This window comes from Sinohyriopsis cumingii, chromosome 16 (genome assembly GCF_028554795.1).
Source record: "Sinohyriopsis cumingii isolate HCF-2022 chromosome 16, ASM2855479v2, whole genome shotgun sequence".
NCBI classification, from domain to species: Eukaryota; Metazoa; Mollusca; class Bivalvia; order Unionida; family Unionidae; genus Sinohyriopsis; species Sinohyriopsis cumingii.
Genome location: NC_142976.1, coordinates 37,158,715 through 37,181,769, shown reverse-complemented (window position 1 = coordinate 37,181,769; position 23,055 = coordinate 37,158,715). Strand labels below are relative to the sequence as shown.

Sequence of the window (23,055 nt, the reverse complement as noted above, 5' to 3'; positions counted from 1 at the left end):
CTGCTATTGAAAAGTAAAATTCGTAACCTGGCAAACAAAATTAATTATAGACCTATAGCTTTTACAACAATTATTTCAAAACTATTTGAATCCATTATATTACAAGGATGTGAAATAACAATCTCTGATTTTTCAGTTTGGTTTTTACAAAGCAACATTCAACAGACTTGTGCCTCTACACCTTCAAGGAAACTCAACTATTATGTAGAATATGGCCCCTTTGTGTAGGAATGTTTTTTTGATGCTAGCAAGGCATTTAATAGGGTTAATCATTGGACACTCTTTAAAATGTTGCCTGATATTCAAATATCTGTCGACAGAGTTCACACACTAGTTAACTGGTATGACAAACAGTTGTACTATGTGCACTGGGAAAGTGTAGTATCCAGCTTCTTCCATGTAACCAGTGGGGTGAGGCAGGGAGGTGTTCTTTCCCCTTTGTTATTTAATAGGAGTTAAATCATGAGCTTAGTGTCATGTGGGGGTTACATTTGTCACCAAATGTGTCATTTCTTAACAATTTAAGTTTTGGTACTGATATGTCAGGTTTAAGGAAATTATTAAAAATGTGAAAAATACACATTTGAGAATATCATTTATAATACATGAAAATTGGTATGTATGGTCTTTCAGTCAATTTCTTTACAATTACCATCTCCTCTCCCTGAACATCTTAATGGCCATGTTCTTACATATGACATCAGTTATACATATTTTAAAATAAAAATTGTTCAGATGATGAAGATATATTAGATTTTTGTTTCCTTGAAAAAACAAATTTTGAGATTGTTCTCTGAATATCAAAATTCAATTATTCAAAGATTATTGCTCCACAGTGTACTATGCTCCTCTGTGGACAAAGTTAAATGAATGGATGAAAGAAAACTAGTTATTGGTTATAATAATAGTCTTCATTTTCTATTAGGCCTTCCTAGATGGAAAAGTGTCCCAACATGTTGGTAAACTATAATGCATTCAGCTTTAAAGAAGTAATGAGAAAGTACATGTTTACAATTATGGCAAGAATATTTAATAGTATGTATTGCATCTTGAAATGGAACTATGACATTCATTTAAATTCTCGCAATACAGATAAAGAGAACAAATTACTCTTTAAGTGTCTTACATAATTTCATTCTTAACAATGCTAGACATAGTCTATTGCTGTAAATGTGTGTATATACTTGTACATAAGATATCTATGATCTTTTATGTTTAAAATACTTTCAGTTTATATTTATATTTTAATTTAGATGTATGGACTGTGCAATCTGTAATAAAGAATTCTCATCTTGTCTTCTTAATCTGTAGGTAATGTTCACCTTATACCATATCATGGTACATTGTAAAAGTACTTGCTTCAATTCAAATCATGTTCAAGAGAGGTAACAACTCAGTTTATTCGTTTGTTTCTGAATACATTCACTTGATAGGTGGAAAAAGGATTTTTTAAAAAATTTCATTTCACTAAAAGTCATAAAACATGCTGTAAACTGCATGTCAATATGTGATTAATTGTGGACTTTAAGTATTTAATTTCTTTATAAATTGAGCCTGTGTGTAAGATTCAGAATGAAAGGAAAGGTCTTAAAGGTTGTTTTACAGTGGTGAAACACAAGGATCATGGGTTCAAATCTTGATGTCAGCTCTTTGACCTTCACTAGTACAGGTAGCATCAACGCCTGAAATGCCTGGTAGGGAAAAAAGGATAAACTACTAGGCTTGTATGTATGTATGTGTGTGTTTGTGTATGTATGTATGTATGTATGTATGTATGTATGTATGTATGTATGTATGTATGTATGTATGTGTGTGTGTTTGTGTATGTATGTATGTATGTATGTATGTATGTATGTATGTATGTATGTATGTATGTTGAAAAAAGGTATAAACTGTTATGCATCAGAAAACCCTCATCAGCCATAGAATGTACAATGGGTATGTTTTTTAATCATATCTCATTAATATCATCTCCAGTTCCTCACTACCAAACATACCTCACCCCTATCGCTGCCTATTAACCACCAAATAGAAATGAGTGGACATATAATAAATAGAAAAGGTACTTGCAGAGTTACAAAAGTATTTCACACAGCAGTAGCAAATATACTGCAAACTTTTTTGTCTTCAGTCACATTAGAATCAAAACAATATGGTGAAATACAATTCAAATTTCAGTGAAATGAAATAAATGTACGACTGAGTGGAGGCTGTATCTGCAGCAACACTACTATGCAACATCAAGCATCAAATTAATGTTGACTTACCACTAGCCTGACTTGATGGACCACTGAATCTGCAGCAATACTACCATGAAACATCATGCATCAAATTAATGTTGACTTACCACTAGCCTGACTTGATGGACCACTGAATCTGCAGCAATACTACTATGCAACATCATGCATCAAATTAATGTTGACTTACCACTAGACTGACTTGATGGACCACTGAATCTGCAGCAACACTACTATGCAACATCATGCATCAAATTAATGTTGACTTACCACTAGACTGACTTGATGGACCACTGAATCTGCAGCAACACTAATATGCAACATCATGCATCAAATTAATGTTGACTTACCACTAGCCTGACTTGATGGACCACTGAATCTGCAGCAACACTACTATGCAACATCATGCATCAAATTAATGTTGACTTACCACTAGCCTGACTTGATGGACCACTGAATCTGCAGCAACACTACTATGCAACATCATGCATCAAATTAATGTTGACTTACCACTAGCCTGACTTGATGGACCACTGAATCTGCAGCAATACTACAATGAAACATCATGCATCAAATTAATGTTGACTTACCACTAGCCTGACTTGACGGACCACTGAATCTGCAGCAATACTACTATGCAACATCATGCATCAAATTAATGTTGACTTACCACTAGACTGACTTGATGCACCACTGAATCTGCAACAACACTACTATGCAACATCATGCATCAAATTAATGTTGACTTACCACTAGCCTGACTTGATGGACCACTGAAAGTCTGAGGGGAACCAAACACATTCTGCTTGGCTTTTTCTTCACTTGGTTTTCCTCCGAGCCCACTAAACAGACCACCTCCACCAAACAGTCCACCACCTCCACCACTGGAGCTGGGGGTACTTGCTGAGCTGAATGAAAATGGTCCTGATGATGTACCAGACTGCTGCTGTCCAAAACTGAAGCCTCCAGATGATGGCGCTGAACTTGCTGACCCAAACAATGAAGTGGATGTACTCTGCTGCCCAAATAAGCCTGAACCAGCATTACCACCCACAGAAGCACCACCAAATGGTGAGGATGACGAGGTGCTTGACTGTCTAAACAACAATCCTGTGGAACTTGTTGCTGTGGATGATCCAAATGGTGAGCTACTGGATGTCTGGCCAAATAAACCAGTGCCTACATTAGTTGAGGTCTGACTAAATGGACTGTTGGAAGTAGTAGTTGCTGCCATAGCACCAAATGCAGATTTTGGCTGCACAAACAACCCAAAACCACTGCTACCACTGTTTGTATTGGCAGTCCCAAAACTAACCCCAGAGCTGGGGGTGGATGCAGATCCAAATCCAAATCCTGAGCCACTGGTGGAGGCAGAGCCAAACAGAGATTTGGCAAATGTCTCAGTCCCAATGTTTCCACCAAAAACTGAAGAACTTGTGGTGCCACTCACTGACTGGGTAGTTGCTGTATTGGGACCATTAGCTGGGTTGGTTAGTGTTGTTGTAGTGGTGCCAGAATCAGATGATCCTGCTGGTGCTACAGAGTCCGGCTGGCTGAACAGTGTGCTGGTAGTGCTGGTACTGGTAGTGCTGCTGGTTGTGGCAACAGATGTGGATGTAGGAGTCTGACCAAATTTTGCACTGAAATAATTAAACACAAAATTAAGTAAATGACATGAATGATTACATACTACACTGACTAGATAAAGTAAATGACATGATTACATACTACTAGATAAAATAAATGACATAGATGACTACATACTATACAGACTAGATAAAGTAAATGACGGATGATTACATACTGCACAGACTAAATACAGTAAATGACATAGATGGTTAGGTACTATATAAAAAGACCACTCCAGTGGTCTAAGTGTTTAGAGTGTCCACCTTGGATGTGGGATGTTGTGGGTTTGAAACCTGGCCAAGTCATACCAAAGACTTATAAAAAATGGTACTATCACAGGCCTTGCTTGGCACTCAGCATCAAGAGGTGTTAGGATGGTCACCTTGCTATCAGGATAATGTGACTGGTTGGGACATGATGCCACATGTCTGCAGCATGCTGCCTCAGTGCTAGACATCACTATAAACTGCCACTCTGCAGACATTGTAGCAATATGACTGAAAAATTGTCAAAAAGTTGTTTTAAAAATCTAAATCACATACACTATATATGAAAATGATAAGTAAATGATATAGATGATTACTGACATCAGAGACTAGACTTTTGGAAGACAAACATTATAAAATTTTCTTCATGAAAAAAACAGGATAACTGTTAAGCATTCACATGATGTAGTGGGGATGGAAGCTGATGGTTGTGGGTGTAAGTTTTCAAGTGTTAGACAATGCAAACATTGCCAAAATCTAGAACAGCCAATAGTATTTTAATGTATACATGTGTTACGATTACAACATTTTCAGTGTGGGGAGCCTCCCAAAAAAAAATCATGCCAGTACAACTTCTTGTTGTTGTTGTTGTAGGGTTTAACGCCATTTTTCAACACAAGTTAGGCTATACATCATGGCCAGGATTAATGGTGGAGGAAGAACCGGGGAAAACCCCGGAAAGAACCACCGACCCACAGGAAGCTACTGGCAAGCTATCTCACATGCCCACATTGGCTGAATCCGAGACTTAAACCCATGCAGACAGAGGTGAGATGGCAGTGATCTGTAATGGAGAGTGCTTTAGACCACTCGGCCACTCGGGGGCCAGTACATCTTGAAATGTTGCACTGTAATCTATTATACAGTAATTTTACCAAGATCTGTATCTATAAACATTTATTGTTGACAGTAATTATAGCAAGATCTATATCCACAGACAATCACTGTACATCAATCTGTATCAACAAACAATCATTCTTGACAGAGATGATTAATAACCATTCCATTAAATATAAGCACTTCTTTTAAAATTGTTCAGACTATACAGAACACATTTGTAAGCACTGAATATAACATATCAATTGCTAATTGTTAATTTTAAATATACAAGTTTCAATATCTGATGTTATACTTCAGAAACCATTTATCTTCTTTCTGTAAGAATGACCTTGACCACTGACCCCAAAATGTATAGGTTACTTCCTTATCCAAGTGCAAGCTATACATAAAGTTTAGTCCAGGTCTGTGGAAACTATATTTCTCCTTTCAGGCTCTGTGAGCTTGACCACTGACCCACTCTTCACTCCCAAATTAAGACTTCTTCCTTATTCAATGCACAAATTATCCACAATTTGGTTCAAGTATGTGATGCTGTTGTTGTTACAGGATTTAATGCCATTGTCAGCACAAGATAGGATATACATGGCAGCCAGTATAAATGGTGGAGGAAGAATCCAGGAAAACCCCAGAAAGAACCACCGACCCACGAGAAGCTGATGGCAAGCTTTCTCACATACCCACACTAGCCGAGACCGAGACTCGAACTCGCACAGACAGAGGTGAAATGACAATGATCCGTTATGGTGATTGCTTTAGACCACTTGGGGCCCCTGGTATGTGATGTAGAACTAATGTTATTGTTCAATAATCATTTGCCTTTTATTCAGTCACAGTAACCTTAATCTTCAGAGTTGAAACCAATAAGCTTCTTTCTTACCCCAATGCAAGCCATCTACAAAGTTTGGTAAATGTAGAAGGTGCAGAACCCAAGTTATTGTGTGCAACAATATTTCTTCTTTCAGTCAATGACCTTGGTCTCTGACATTTTGAGAAATGGTGGACACCTCAAATTATTTAGCACAAAAAATTAGGATAAGAGATGGACAGACAGACATACATTGCACTATAATGCACTCTGCCTTACGACAAGCATACCAATGATGCCAGGGTCACAGCATAAGCTCTCCTGTACTTTGTATAAGCAGGTTAAAAAGTGTGCATATTTGTGCTGGATTCCATCTCTAGTTCTGTCAAATATGTTAAGCTATTTTATACAGATATATATTGATCAGGTATTGGTAAAAGCATTCAACTTGCAAGAACTGAAATGTTCTGCATTTTCTGTACATAAATAAACTGAAATCTTTTATATCTTTATGGATTCAATTTATAGTTAAAACTACAATTATTTAATTCCATTTTATGCACAAGATTAAAATCTTGAATGGTACAGATAGACTTCGGCTTACACATAGCAAAGGATTAGAATAGATTAGTCATTAGTCACTTTTATCTGGGCTTTCAAATTTATTGACAATTGGTTTGAGTCTCAATGTCCAATCATATCTGGTGTTTATGCTCTGACTTCAACCAGCATACTTAATACAGTACAGTGAGGCATATCACATACTTGACTTCGACCTACATGCTATATACAGTACACTGTGAGCCATATCCCAACACTTGACTTTGACCTACATGCTACATACAGTGCAGTGTGAGCCATATCCCAATGCTTGACTGCGACCTACATGCTATATACAGTACAGTGTGAGCCATATCCCAATACTTCACTTTGACTGACATGCTATATACAGTTCATTGTGAGTCATATCCCAATACTTGACTTCAACCTACATGCTATATACAGTACAGTGGGAGGCATATCCCAATATGTGACTTCAACCTATATACTATATACAGTACAGTGTGAGCCATATCCCAATACTTGACTGCGACCTACATGCTATATACAGTACACTGTGAGCCATATCCCAATACTTGACTTTGACCGACATGCTATATACAGTACATTGTGAGCCATATCCCAATACCTGACTTCGACCTACATGCTATATACAGTACATTGTGAGTCATATCCCAATACTTGACTTTGACCTGCATGCTATATACAGTACATTGTGAGGCATATCGCAATACTTGACTTTGACCTACATGCTATATACAGTACAGTGAGGCATATCCCAATACTTGACTTCAACCTACATACTATATACAGTACAGTGAGCCATATCCCAATACTTGACTTTGACCTACATGCTATATACAGTACATTGTGAGCCATATCCCAATACTTGACTTCGACGAACATGCTATATACAGTACCGTGTGAGGCATATCCCAATACTTGACTTTGACTGACATGCTATATACAGTACAGTGTGAGGCATATCCCAATACTTGACTTCAACCTACATACTATATACAGTACAGTGTGAGGCATATCCCAATACTTGACTTTGACTGACATGCTATATACAGTACAGTGTGAGCCATATCCTAATACATGAATTTGACCTACATGCTATATACAGTACAGTGTGAGGCATATCACAATACTTGAATCTGACCTGTTTTATACCTGTTCATCATATTCTGTACTAATAATAATGCCATGCATATTTAATAAATGTTCTGTAATGGCTTTAACTTGGAGTTCTTTTCCACCATTATATTGAGAATTCTGAGATCAGCCCAGAATATTCAAGTCTTGTTGAACGGGATCAGCCCTAGTCACACTGTAGATTCCTACTATAGCATTTTGATAGTCAAATTAGTTCAGTCTGGATACACTTACCTTTATGCTGGGATCAGCCCTAGTCACACTGTAGATTCCTACTATAGCAATTTGATATTCAAATTAGTTCAGTCTGGATACACTTACCTTTATGCTGGGATCAGCCTAGAGGTGATTCTATGTAATCTGGGAACATCCCAAAATACGTTCTGATGTGGGGGATCAAACTAGCACAGATTCTACTTAATCTGAAGTCAGCCCAGAATGCACTCTGTTGCTGGGATACCAAGCACATATTCTACTAAATCTAGGATCAACCTACAATTCACTTTAATGATGGGATCAGCCTAACATATATTGGCAATTATCATTGTCATAAGCAGTGTTTCATGAAATTCAGAGTACCCATTCCAACAAAGTATTATAGTAACATTGTTATTATTGTCCCCATATTGACTCTGAATGTTTGTATTGATTGAATAAAGACATACAGTGTGAATGGAGAGAGAGAGAGAGTATATAATATTCCTGTACTTGTGTGTTGATTTTCCTGACAAGGCATATATCAAACATTCTTTATTGCAAGTTTATATTTGTATAAATGTTTACTGTCCCATTAATCTGACATTTTGTACTGACATACCTGGAGGCTTGACTTGCAGTGGCAGCTTGTCCAAAGACAGGTTGTCCAAATCCTGAAGTTGATCCAAACTTGAATCCAATGACTGATGCCCCCTGGGTGGTGGTAGTGGTGGCCACCTGTCCAGAATCTCCATTCCCAGTCTGCTTCAGAGCCTGAGAATTTTCATCTTCCATCAAAAGGGTCAATATTGTCTTGTTACATACTGCTGTATTACTGGTGGACTGGTCTGTATCTTCAACAGACATGCTTGCTGATGCAGGATTGGTTGATGATTGGGTGTTTACTTGTGCAAGGACTGCAAATATGAACACAGTCTCTTTAGGGTATAGACATAAACATTTCTGATCTTGAAAAATACTGATGAAGAAATTGCAGGCCTTTAAAATCAAAGGAGACAACAATTTGAAGTTTGCTATCATCTTTTCTTAATTAATAATGAAAAAGTTTTTCATAACATAAACAGTTTCTGAATTTTTTCAAGCCTTCCTAAATAATATCACCACTGCTTTTTCATCTCTACAGCCACATGTGATGTGAGAAATTGTTAACTTTTTACATAACAAAACACTTCCCTCAAAAGAAATGAATGAGTCAAAAAGAACCTGCAATGAAGTGAAATGTGCAGAAAAGAGGAAAACCCCTAACAAGTACACTTGTGTGTCAATGACAACTTTCATACAATAATACAAATGTTACTTGTGTTGACCCTTTCAAATAAGTGCAGATATGATGTTGGTCATAACAAATTAAATGCTACAAGAAGTGTTTTTGAAAACCTAATGTCAATGTAACAAAGAGTGGTGGTTGTAAGTACAAGATATTAATGATGCCCACTATAGTGCCACAAGCATGATATTCATTTAGAACCAACAATATACTGCAACTATGCTTAGTAAATTCCTCATGTTGCAAAGACCATATAAAGACCATATGTCCAGATCCAGTAGCCATATAAAGTATTTAAAGTATTTTAGGATGGTCATTAAGACAGCCATTTGGAAGGTTCATAAGAACACCAATATAATGCAAAGGAGGAGGAAGTTTCCAACATATATTGTAGAATCTGAGATCCTGAAATTCTAATGGATCTTGCCTGATATTTTTCCTGAAACTGGCTGCTATATATCTGTGAAATTTAACATAGAAACATTCAAAGCAGATATAACAATTTGTGACAAAAAAGAAAAATTCTGATATACCTAATATATGAAATCTAATGGAAAGTATTGGTTCCAAATTTGATGCCACTTCAGTGTCTGAAGTATCCTTCCATTATTTCCTCTCTAGCTACTTATTTCTAAAAAATCATTTTTTCTTCCTGGAAACTATATTACAGAATTAACTTAACAGAATTTTATTCTAATCTACTGTTTTAAAAATTAGTTTTTAATTGACAGCAGGCCAACTACCGTAAAAACAAGCTGCACCTTTGCCTGCATTTTAGTAGAGGCTGATAGTGAAGTTTTATCTGATCAGGCCCCCCAAAATAAGTCATGGAGTTAGCTGTTGCAAGTATCTCTTTCCTTAATTGGGGCTTCGACTTCATGTAATTATCATGTATCATGTGGTGACACAATGCACAATAACTCACATGTAATTATCACGTATCATGTGCTGACACAATGCACAATGACTTCATGTAATTACCATGTATCATGTGCCAACAATGCACAATGACTTCATGTAATTATCATGTTTCATGTGCTGACACAATGCACAATGAATTCATGTAATTATCATGTATCATGTGCTGACACAATGCACAATGACTTCATGTAATTATCATGTATCATGTGCTGACACAATGCACAATGACTTCATGTAATTATCATGTATCATGTGCTGACACAATGCACAATAACTCACATGTGTGAAGGACTGATGTAATGGCTGTAGTACAGTCCATGGGGCAATTGTTAACTTATATATTTTGTATTTAAAAAAATAAGTCCAGAAGATAATCTTTTGTTTCATGCTTTGTGGCAACAGAGTGTTTAAACATAATGACCAAACAAGCTTAGTGGGTTCCTCCAATGCTGATTGTCCCATAAAGAAACAAGAAGTTGACATAATGATATTTGACAGGACTGGTTGCTCATGTATGTGCTGGTCACTGTTCTGCTGGACATTTTATATACACACACATACACATACACTGGTATGGTCATCTGTTCAGGAGAGGTAGCTATTATGATGGTTATTTTTCACATTAGTGGCGGTCACATTAACACGAATTTTATTCATTACATACGGTGAAAAATGTTTGATGGAAAAATCCCCTCAATATGTGTATTTGTAAGATGGTGATTACCATGGACAAGGTTTTATCAGCATCATTTTTATTTAGACCAATTAGATGTTGTAAAACATCTTGTAGTGAAAGTGCCTGCTCTATATGACACAAAATTAAATTTGGTTATACTGAACGATTCCTGAACTAGGCAAATTAGAAGCAACTTCCAAAGTGAAGATATTTCAATCAACAAGGGCCAAAACTGTCAAAATAAATTATAAGAAACAAAACACTTCAAAGGTACAGATAAATCAGGATTTCACCAGAACTTCCTAAACTATTCTTATTAATAGAAATGTGAAAGCCAAAATTGATGGAAAAAGGGTTGATGTGAGTAATTGTATCAAAAATGGCACAAAAAGGTACATTCAATTATGTCACTGTTCGCATTGCTCTGGCCATTAATGTATGACAAAATATTTTATCAAATGGTTCCTAAGCAATCATGGTTACAAAACATATACATGGATGGAAAGACAGACAAAGGGAAAAGGTTTATAATATTGGGTTCCTACAGTTTGACTGATGTGGGACCCACCAAAAAACCCACATAGTGCAAAGTTAATTTCATTACCAATACTACAACCACATTGTTACATGAATGATATTGCTCAAACTGATTATAATCTTTACTTAAATCAAAGAACCTAGTTAGCATTTTTTTTAAAAATAGGTGTACCTGGCTTTCCAAATAAAGGAGCCACAGAGCTAGTGCTTAAGCTGAAAGTACCAAACCCAACTGCTGTGGTGCTGGCCGTGTTTCCACCAGCTGAGCCACCAAACTGCACAGATTCACTGGAAGTGACAGATGGGGTTGTTGTGGAAGTAGAACTGGTGGTAGCTGTGGTACCTATTTAATATTGAGTAGAACAATATGTTATCAATCTCAAGAATACAGGATTTAAACTGGTCAAAGTAACATGTTCATTATCAGGATTAGCCATGCAGGCATGGCATTAGCCAAGCATCAGCACTATTAACTGGGGGGGAAACACGATGCTGCATACCTGTTGTGTCCTAGTAAATTATATTGACCAAGGATCAGCACTATTATGGATGGAAAAGTAAGATGCAGTACACCTGCCATGTAATGGTGCATCACACCCAAAAACACATTTAAAACTCCAAAACCCATTAATGAAATCATCATTTTCCTAAATACAACTTTCTATCTGTGACAAAATTAGGGTCAAAGAGCAGACTTACTCTCCTGCACTGCTGTCCATGTCTCCTTCTAAAGACAATCTGCTTTTAACTTTGAATAAGTTCCGGAGATTACTTTTATGTTCAGAAAAATATTACCAGGCATAAAAACAGTTCATTTCTAAGGGCATCAAATATAATGTAGATGCTGCCACTGATATTGCATGTATTCAACAATACAGTAAGCATGCTGGGGAGGTAATTGATGGGATTTTTAAAGAAAATGTATGGTCAATTCGCAACAATGACCCAGAAAAAAAAATTTAAAAAATAATTAAGAAATAATATATGTACTAAATCTGGCTGGTTCTGTCACTTGCAATAAAAACAAACAATACAATTAAAATGACAAGGATATAAATAAAAAATAAAGCAATAAACAAGACATACATGGCTTTCATGTTGCTAAAATGTAAATGTAAAATAAACGGGGTATTAGGGACAAACAGCTTTATTAACCACACATTAAAAACTGACTTAATTTATCAATTACTTGCATCATGCATAATGAACACCATGTGATCAAAACATCCTTGATTTATCTCCAATTTGAGTTTGAAACCCCCACCCACATTATCAAGAAATATGGCAGGTATGATACTGCCATGCATGACTTAACCTATTAACAAGAACCAAACAACACATTCCAACACATTTTTGAATGTTATATGCTTTCCAATACATTCCAATATATCTTTGATTACATGCTTTCCGACACATTCCAACACATCTTTGAATATTAGTTGCTTTCTGCCATATTCCAATGCATCTTTGATTATTACATGCTTGCTGATTCATTGTCCAAAACTGTTGCAGTAAAATTCAATACAAAATGGAGTAATTATGATGCTACAGTAATATCAAGATGCATAAAGTAACACAATGTCACTGGACATATGCGACAATAATCAACATAATTTTCAATTTTGGAGTTATATTTGTTTATACATATAAATACAAGAGTTCCTGCTTTTTATTAGTTCAATTTGTTTTACAATTATTAAAACTGTTGTCTGTATCCAATATTTGTAACATCTAATTACAAATATTGGATACAGACAACACAGTTTCTAATGCAATGGACTATTCTAAAAACAAGAAAAGGTCAGTGAGCAGTCAGTCTGTCTGCTTGTTCACATCAGAAGCTTCTGTTTGAAATGCCAGTAAGTCAACAGTATTAGGGACCCCTTGGCAACAGGTTCAAAATTTTATAAATCAAGGAATGTAATGACTATGTTCTGTGCATTTTTTTAATATTATAAATGCTTTTCATTTTTAAAATCAGTTGGGGTTTGGAATTGTTCTCTAGAATCTATTGATGGATGGATGGATGAACAGACAATGGATGAAAATATTTAAATTAAATTGTGAATAGAAAAAGGCAAATCTGGACTAGTAGCCAACTAAGTTTATGAGATTTAAATGGTTTTGGCAAAACAGGTACTTAAAGTGTACATAATGGATGGATTGATAAATAAAGAACAAAAACATACAAAATACTGAAGAAATGTAAACAGCAAAAAGGCATATGTGGACCACTATATTAACAAGTGTTCCAAGTTTCATAGATATACTCTGAATGGCTTGAGAGTTATGCACTGGAATGAGCATGTTTACAGACACGGACATAGCGATATATTCCCCCGATTAATGGGGTGAGGGCAAGGATAATAATGAAGAGAATTCATCAATGCTCTGAGGAGATACAAGCAAATGAGGACACATTAATCAAATCCTATATGCAAATCTTTTATTGCAGTGCCACTGACACCAACTGTCTCAGTTGCATAGTGAAATATCACTTATAAAAAGAAGTCATCCATTGGTTCAAGAAATATGTTATTAGTAAATTAAAACTTTAAATCAAACCTTATTAAAACCATTAATGATGATGACAATGCCAGCAGAAAAGCAATTGATAGGTACAACTTTTCCAATAGTGTATGCTCAATTAAAAACATAAAGTGTAACATCAGAACCTCACCTGGTGTGCTGACTGCAGCTGAAGGGCTAGGTTGGCCAAGTACTTTTCCACCAGTAGTTAAAAGACCAAAGAGATTCCTGGTGACTCCTGGTCCTGATGAGGGAGCTGTTGAGGCCACTCCTTGAGTTGAAGATTGGGCTCCTTGACTTGAGGTTCCTCCTTGAGATGAAGCCTGAGCTCCTTGAGTAGAGGCCACTCCTTGAGTTGAATATTGGGCTCCTTGAGTTGATGCTCCTCCTTGAGCTGAAAACTGAGCTGCTTGGGTTGATGCTCCTCCTTGAGCTGAAGACTGTGCTCCTTGGGTTGATGCTCCTCCTTGAGCTGAAGACTGTGCTCCTTGGGTTGATGCTCCTCCTTGAGCTGAAAACTGAGCTCCTTGGGTTGATGCTCCTCCTTGAACTGAAAACTGAGCTCCTTGGGTTGATGCTCCTCCTTGAGCTGAAGACTGAGCTCCTTGAGTAGAGGCCCCTCCTTGAACTGAAGTTTTAGCTCCTTGAGTAGTGGCTCCTCCATGACCTGAAGACAGAGCCCCTTGAACAGAGACTCCTCCTTGGGCTGAAGGCTGAATTCCTTGAGATGAGGCCACTCCTTGAGCTGATGACTGAACCCCTTGAGTAGAGGCCCCTCCTTGAACTAAAGATTGAGCTCCTTGAGTAGAGGCCACTCCTTGAACTGAAGTTTTAGCTCCTTGAGTAGTGGCTCCTCCTTGACCTAAAGACTGAACTCCTTGAGTAGTGGCTCCTCCTGGACCAGAAGACTGAGCTCCTTGAGGAGTGGCTTTTCCTTGACCTGAAGACTGAGCCCCTTGAGTAGTGGCTCCTCCTTTGGCTGAAGACTGAGCTGAGGCTATGAAAGTATTAGCATCTGCTTGTGATGATTTCCCAAACAAATTTGAACTGCTATACCCAGTTCCAGGTCTGGTGCTAGAAGTGCTGTCAGAAGCTGTATTAAATCCAAAACCACCCTCAGTGGAAGATGCAGACCCAAATGCAAACACAGTTCCTCCACTACTGCCTGGTTTGGCTGATGCAGTGGTACTGTCCCCTTTCCTGGTGTCTGTTGTGACTGGTACAGGAGTAGCAGACTTGGGATCACTTGATTTTGTCTTTACAATGCTGTCAGAAACCATGGTTGGTGTTCCTGATATGCCGCCTAATGATTGCCCAGATCCAAAACCAAAATTTGTACCAGATGAGATTGATCCTGAACCAACTGATATCCTGGCATCTTTGTCTTTTGAAGACTTTTCTTCTAGTCCTGTTGTTGGCATGGGTGCTGTAAAAAGCAAATGTATATTTAGGGTGATGTTCAATACACAATGCCAGCTGCACATGAATTTGGTTTAAACAATAATTATTATCAGCACTGATATTGTTTTGAGGATGAATATATGTAACAAGCAACAAGCATTATTGTAATTTCAAATTCTCAACTATACCTGAGACTACAAAATAATAAGAATGAAGTGTGTATCATTCTTTCCTTCCTAAAAGATCCTTTTCAATTATTTAAATTTAAAAAGTTTTTGCAGTGCAGTTTATGATGTTGATATTGGAGATCATCTGATATGATCAATGAATTGCCACATTTTATCTGAACTGTATTGCAATAAACACTCACAGCACAGTAGTGGAATGAAACAGGAATTAAATGATATAAACTCTCAGAAAACTACATTTTTCCCCACCTTGTTACTCTTTCAATGCAGCAAACATCAAAGCCTTTTTAATCAGGTATGAAAACTGTGATTGATCTCCTTATATGATATATTTTACTTCCTTCTTTGAACTAATTTTTTTTAAAAAAACTTGATAGTATATATTGGAAACACTGCAAACACAAAACTTACAATGCCAGACTGAATATTTTCATCATGATGTGGCTTAGTGACGAAACTTAATTCAAGGAACATTAATAATGCCTCAAGTTGATTAGTGACCAAACTTAATTTAAGGAACATTAATAATGTCTCAACTTGATTAGTGACCAAACTTAATTTAAGGAACATTAATAATGCCTCAAGTTGATTAGTGACCTAACTTAATTTAAGGAACATTAATAATGCCTCAAGTTGATTAGTGACCAAACTTATTTCAAGGAACATTAATAATGCCTCAAGTTGATTAGTGACCAAACTTATTTCAAGGAGCATTAATAATGCCTCAAGTTGATTAGTGACCAAACTTAATTCAAGGAACATTAATAATGCCTCAAGTTGATTAGTGACCAAACTTATTTCAAGGAACATCAATAATGCCTCAAGTGGATTAGTGACCTAACTTAATTTAAGGAACATTAATAATGCCTCAAGTTGATTAGTGACCTAACTTAATTCAAGGAACATTAATAATGCCTCAAGTTAATTAGTGACCAAACTTAATTTAAGGAACATTAATAATGCCTCAAGTTGATTAGTGACCAAACTTATTTCAAGGAACATTAATAATGCCTCAAGTTGATTAGTGACCAAACTTAATTCAAGGAACGTTAATAATGCCTCAAGTGGATTAGTAACCTAACTTAATTTAAGGAACATTAATAATGCCTCAAGTTGATTAGTGACCTAACTTAATTCAAGGAACATTAATAATGCCTCAAGTGGATTAGTGACCTAACTTAATTTAAGGAACATTAATAATGCCTCAAGTTGATTAGTGACCAAACTTATTTCAAGGAACATCAATAATGCCGCAAGTGGATTAGTGACCTAACTTAATTTAAGGAACATTAATAATGCCTCAAGTTGATTAGTGACCAAACTTATTTCAAGGAACATTAAAGCAAACTTATTTCAAGGAACATTAATAATGCCTCAAGTTGATTAGTGACCTAACTTAATTTAAGGAAGATTAATAATGCCTCAAGTTGATTAGTGACCTAACTTAATTTAAGGAACATTAATAATGCCTCAAGTTGATTAGTGACCAAACTTATTTCAAGGAACATTAATAATGCCACAAGTCGATTAGTGACCAAACTTTTTTCAAGGAACATTAATAATGCCTCAAGTTGATTAGTGACCAAACTTATTTCAAGGAACATTAATAATGCCTCAAGTGGATTAGTGACCTAACTTAATTTAAGGAACATTAATAATGCCTCAAGTTGATTAGTGACCAAACTTATTTCAAGGAACATTAATAATGCCTCAAGTTGATTAGTGACCAAACTTAATTCAAGGAACATTAATAATGCCTCAAGTGGATTAGTAACCTAACTTAATTTAAGGAACATTAATAATGCCTCAAGTTGATTAGTGACCTAACTTAATTCAAGGAACATTAATAATGCCTCAAGTGGATTAGTGACCTAACTTAATTTAAGGAACATTAATAATGCCTCAAGTTGATTAGTGACCAAACTTATTTCAAGGAACATCAATAATGCCTCAAGTGGATTAGTGACCTAACTTAATTTAAGGAACATTAATAATGCCTCAAGTTGATTAGTGACCAAACTTATTTCAAGGAACATTAAAGCAAACTTATTTCAAGGAACATTAATAATGCCTCAAGTTGATTAGTGACCTAACTTAATTTAAGGAAGATTAATAATGCCTCAAGTTGATTAGTGACCAAACTTATTTCAAGGAAGATTAATAATGCCTCAAGTTGATTAGTGACCAAACTTTTTTCAAGGAACATTAATAATGCCTCAAGTTGATTAGTGACCAAACTTATTTCAAGGAACATTAATAATGCCTCAAGTGGATTAGTGACCTAACTTAATTTAAGGAACATTAATAATGCCTCAAGTTGATTAGTGACCAAACTTATTTCAAGGAACATTAATAATGCCTCAAGTTGATTAGTGACCAAACTTAATTCAAGGAACGTTAATAATGCCTCAAGTGGATTAGTAACCTAACTTAATTTAAGGAACATTAATAATGCCTCAAGTTGATTAGTGACCTAACTTAATTCAAGGAACATTAATAATGCCTCAAGTGGATTAGTGACCTAACTTAATTTAAGGAACATTAATAATGCCTCAAGTTGATTAGTGACCAAACTTATTTCAAGGAACATCAATAATGCCTCAAGTGGATTAGTGACCTAACTTAATTTAAGGAACATTAATAATGCCTCAAGTTGATTAGTGACCAAACTTATTTCAAGGAACATTAAAGCAAACTTATTTCAAGGAACATTAATAATGCCTCACGTTGATTAGTGACCTAACTTAATTTAAGGAAGATTAATAATGCCTCAAGTTGATTAGTGACCAAACTTATTTCAAGGAAGATTAATAATGCCTCAAGTTGATTAGTGACCAAACTTTTTTCAAGGAACATTAATAATGCCTCAAGTTGATTAGTGACCAAACTTATTTCAAGGAACATTAATAATGCCTCAAGTTGATTAGTGACCAAACTTAATTTAAGGAACATTAATAATGCCTCAAGTGGATTAGTAACCTAACTTAATTTAAGGAACATTAATAATGCCTCAAGTTGATTAGTGACCAAACTTAATTCAAGGAACACTCATAATGCCTCAAGTGGTTTAGTGACCAAACCTAATTCAAGGAACATTAATAATGCCTCAAGTTGATTAGTGACCAAACATAATTCAAGGAACATTAATAATGCCTCAAGTGGTTTAGGGACCACACCTAATTCAAGGTATGTTAACTACTGCCTCAAGTGGTTTAGTGACCAAACCTAATTCAAGGAACATTAATAATGACTCAAGTAGTATAGTGACCAAACTTAATTCAAGGAACATTAATAATGACTCAAGTGGTATAGTGACCAAACTTAATTCAAGGTTAAGTTTGCTAATGCCTCAATGGTTTTAGTGACCTTTTTCAAGGTATGTTTATTAATGGCTCAAATGGCTTGGTGACCAAACTTAATTCAAGGTATCTTTAACGATGGCTCTTACTGACTTAACATTGTCGTCATGATAAGTTCTATCATTTAAAGCATGCATGTCCTGATAGTATAATTTAACTTTAATATTGATCAAATACACCATACTGGAGTTCACTCCCATCCATGACAAAATAACTTGGGATCATTGAAATTGTTTATAACTTTATTTACTGTCATGCTTCTAACAGCCAATGACTATGTGAATATGCAATTGCAAACTCATGTACTTTAGTTTTACCTCATCAAAATAGCATAATAGGGATGATCAAATCTTATTTTCATCCACTTGTCCAGAACAAGTGGTTTCAGAAAATCCCCATGTTCCACCTCAGTTTTTCCAAAATTTAAGTCTCTTACCTAGATTCGACAAGATATACACTTTAATGTAAAGAAATACAAAAGAAATAACGTACTAAAAATTTCATCAAAACGCACAATTTTGCAGTTTTCTATTATCAAATTATCTTATATAAAGGTTGTTTGCCCCAATAAAAAAAAGTAGCATCAGTAGTTGTATCAACAAAAATGAAAAGGAATTTGACTGGAATTCAGACATTCCATAACTTCTTTTTCAAAACTTTATCAACTGAAAAAACGAAGTTTCTTGCCCTGAGTCTATTCTTCTAATTAACACCAAGTTCATCACTGTTCTTATGATTGAGAACCATGTTCAAAACCATTCTTCAGAGCTTTTCCATATCAGAAAATAGTTTGCCATATTGGACTAGTGATTAGGATGTATTAAAGAGAGTTCTATCTTGTTATAAAACAAAACCAGTCTCATTTATTTTTCAAACGGCCTATCCTAGTGGAGCATCAGCAACTCTAACATCAGGGATTTTCTGTACATGCTGGCTAGTGTCATGCATATACTGTGCTGCACATGCTGCTAGTGTCATGCATATACTTTACACATGCTGGCTAGTGTAAAGCATATACTGTGCTGTACATGCTGGCTCGTGTCATGCATATACTGTGTTACACATGCTGGCTAGTGTCATGCATATACTGTGTTACATATGCTGGCTCATGTCATGCATATACTGTGTTACACATGCTGGCTAGTGTAATGCATATACTGTGCTGTACATGCTGGCTCGTGTCATGCATATACTGTGTTAGACCTGCTGGCTAGCGTAATGCATATACTGTGCTGCACATGCTGGCTTGTGTCATGCAGATACTGTGTTACACATGCTGGCTAGTGTAATGCATATACTGTGCTGTACATGCTGGCTCGTGTCATGCATATACTGTGTTACACCTGCTGGCTAGCGTAATGCATATACTGTGCTGCACATGCTGGCTTGTGTCATGCATATAGTGTGTTACACATGTTGGCTAGTGTAATGCATATACTGTGCTGTACATGCTGGCTCGTGTCATGCATATACTGTGTTACACCTGCTGGCTAGTGTAATGCATATACTGTGCTGCACATGCTGGCTTGTGTCATGCATATACTGTGTTACACATGCTGGCTAGTGTAATGCATATACTGTGCTGTACATGCTGGTTCCTGTCATGCATATACTGTGTTACATATGCTGGCTAGTGTCATGCATATACTGTGCTGCACATGCTGGCTCGTGTCATGCATATACTATGTGTTACACATGCTGGCTAGTGTCATGCATATACTGTGTTACACATGCTGGCTAATGTCATTCATATTCTGTGTTACACATGCTGGCTAGTGTAATGCATATAATGTGCTGTACATGTTGGCTAGTGTCATGCATTTACTGTGTTACACATGCTGGCTAGTGTCATGCATATACTGTGCTGTACATGCTGGCTCGTGTCATGCATATACTGTGTTACACATGCTGGCTGGCGTCATGCACATACTGTGCTGTACATGCTGGCTAGTGTCGTGCATATAATGTGTTACACGTGCTGGCTAGTGTCATGCATATACTGTGCTGTACATGCTGGCTCGTGTCATGCATATACTGTGTTACACATGCTGGCTGGCGTCATGCACATACTGTGCTGTACATGCTGGCTAGTGTCGTGCATATAATGTGTTACACGTGCTGGCTAGTGTCATGCATACACTGTGCTTTACATGCTGGCTAAGTGCCATGCATATACTGTGCTGTACATGCTGGCTAGTGTCATTCATATACTGTGCTGTACATGCTGGCTAGTGTCATGCACATACTGTGCTGAACATGCTGGCTAGTGTCATGCATATACTGTGCTGTACATGCTGGCTAGTGTCATGCATATACTTTGCTGTACATGGTGGCTAGTGTGTCAGGGGCATTGTAAACAGCAAAACATCTTCTGGCAGTGTCAGTGAATTTAAGTCACGGGCAATCACCGCACGCATGTGGCTCAGTTGTATTACATTTGACACTTTACTTACACAAAGTCTGGCCTATGTCTCAATGGAGAAATAGTTGCCTCAGTGGCAGCCTCCACTCCACTTTCACTTTCAATCACTGTATCTTCTTTACTACCCTTCTTGCAAATTGTTTATAGCAATTTCATTTTACTCTTAGTAAAACATCAGCTCAATTGACAGCAACTTTTAAAGTGATCATTACTACATACATTCCAGCATTTAAATTTAAAAACCAACCACTCCTTAATTAATTGTTTTGCTTCAAACACATTATCACGCATAAAAGTTGATCCTCAACATATTAAAGTAATTAAAGTATCATTAATCAGTTCATAAAGACAACTATCACTTATGTCTGTAAATTGCATTTCATTAATTTAATTGTATCATGTCATTGTACTGAAATCAAAGTGAGTATACAATACAAGGTCATTTAAAATATTGCTAATTAATCATACTTAATTTGTCTTGTTTGAAGTATTTTGATTGACTGATAAATCAGTCACTTAGCCCAAGATGCAGTCATGCATTAACAGAAGATATGCAAAAGTTATCAATGACCACTTACAGATTGTGTAATATATCACAAGATGTGAATAAATAAATAGATGTCTGCAGATTTAATCAGTATGCCATGAAGGCGTGAATGTTCTGACAGGGATAATAAAGTGATTAAAGCCTGAAAAATAGCACTTGCCAGACATCTGCTATAAAATTATGAAACTCTTGTTTTGGACAAGTTTTTTTTTACACTGACCTGCTCTTGTTTGTTTTGGACAAGTTTTATTTTACACTGACCGGCTCTTGTTTGTTTTGGACAAGTTTTATTTTACACTGACCTGCTCTTGTTTGTTTTGCTTTGGTGCCATCACCAGCCTCAGGTACAAAGCCTGGAAAAGTTGCTGCTCCAAATACTGGCCTGCTTGAGCCAAAATCTACAATTGATAAAATATTGAAATAAGACTCAAATAAAACATGCAGCCAATTTACTATATGTATAATATGTTAGGAGTACATCAACTACCACACAATCCAGCCTTACAACCTAAAGCAGGCATGCACCACATATTTTCACTTGTTTTAAACACCAAAATAATCTGCTTGATTATGAAGAAGTCAGACTAGAATGATCTCTCCTTGTAGAGAATGATGAGAGTTAAATCTCATTTGTTATGTATATCTATATTGTGTGCCGAATTTATATGTCCATAATTGAGGATTAGAGTTATGCCTACCTGATTTTTGTCATGGTCTCAAGAAGTAAACAAGCTGTTTACTTGAAAACATTGCTCACTGGAATTGCAAAGTGCTCATTGAGTTTTGGGACTAAAATACCACTTAGGGATAAATATAACTCATTCAAAGCCATTCTGGATCATATCACTGTGATATATCAAGACCTTCAAGATGAATGGAATTCATTCAGAACATTCCATAATTTTGGGCTTGTGATAAGACATTCAGGATTATTTGGGATTTAATTCACAATACTGTTTCTCTTAAAATTTTCACTTTGTAACTATGAGAAATAAATTATTTGTAGATTTTATTAAACTTGTCAGTTTCATTTCTTTCTGTTACATTTTTTAAGACCTAGAGTTGAAAAACATTAATCATCAATTACTACTTCTGTCAGATCAGCACACTCTTATAGAGGGCTTAAAAATACCAATAAATTTTGTGCATTTTCAATTCATGAACAATCCCTATCAGCCTTCTCACATTTGGGAAGTATACTCCATCTGTTTTTCTCTCTAAATCGTACTGTTTTCAGTGCAGACAAATATTTAGCACTTCTATTGTATAATTTTCTCATAAAATGAACTTACTGGCACCATCCTAACTGCCTGCCATGTGATCTATTGCACATAAAATAAGCTACCTAGCACAAAATTTACTGTCATGCCATGTAGTCTGTAGCACATAAAATAAACTGCCTAGTACATAATTTACTGTGATGCCATGTGGTCTGTAGCACATAAAATAAACTGACACCATCCTAACTGCTATCAATGTGGTCTATAGTAATTACA

At 36.1% G+C, this 23,055-nt stretch overlaps 1 protein-coding gene across 3 annotated transcripts in view; it reads right to left on the bottom strand.

The window, feature by feature from the left end:
- Positions 1-23,055, bottom strand: part of LOC149780218 (uncharacterized) — a 146,412-nt gene that overhangs the window by 30,659 nt on the left and 92,698 nt on the right. For all 3 annotated transcript variants that reach the window (XM_089936978.1, XM_089936980.1, XM_089936979.1), the window contains exons 24-28: positions 21,862-21,957; positions 13,794-15,068; positions 11,286-11,456; positions 8,314-8,608; positions 2,988-3,877 (exon numbers count right to left, since the gene is read on the bottom strand). In XM_089936978.1, coding sequence (XP_089793104.1) covers positions 2,988-3,877; positions 8,314-8,608; positions 11,286-11,456; positions 13,794-15,068; positions 21,862-21,957 — 2,727 coding nt within the window. The remainder of the gene's footprint in view (positions 1-2,987; positions 3,878-8,313; positions 8,609-11,285; positions 11,457-13,793; positions 15,069-21,861; positions 21,958-23,055) is intronic.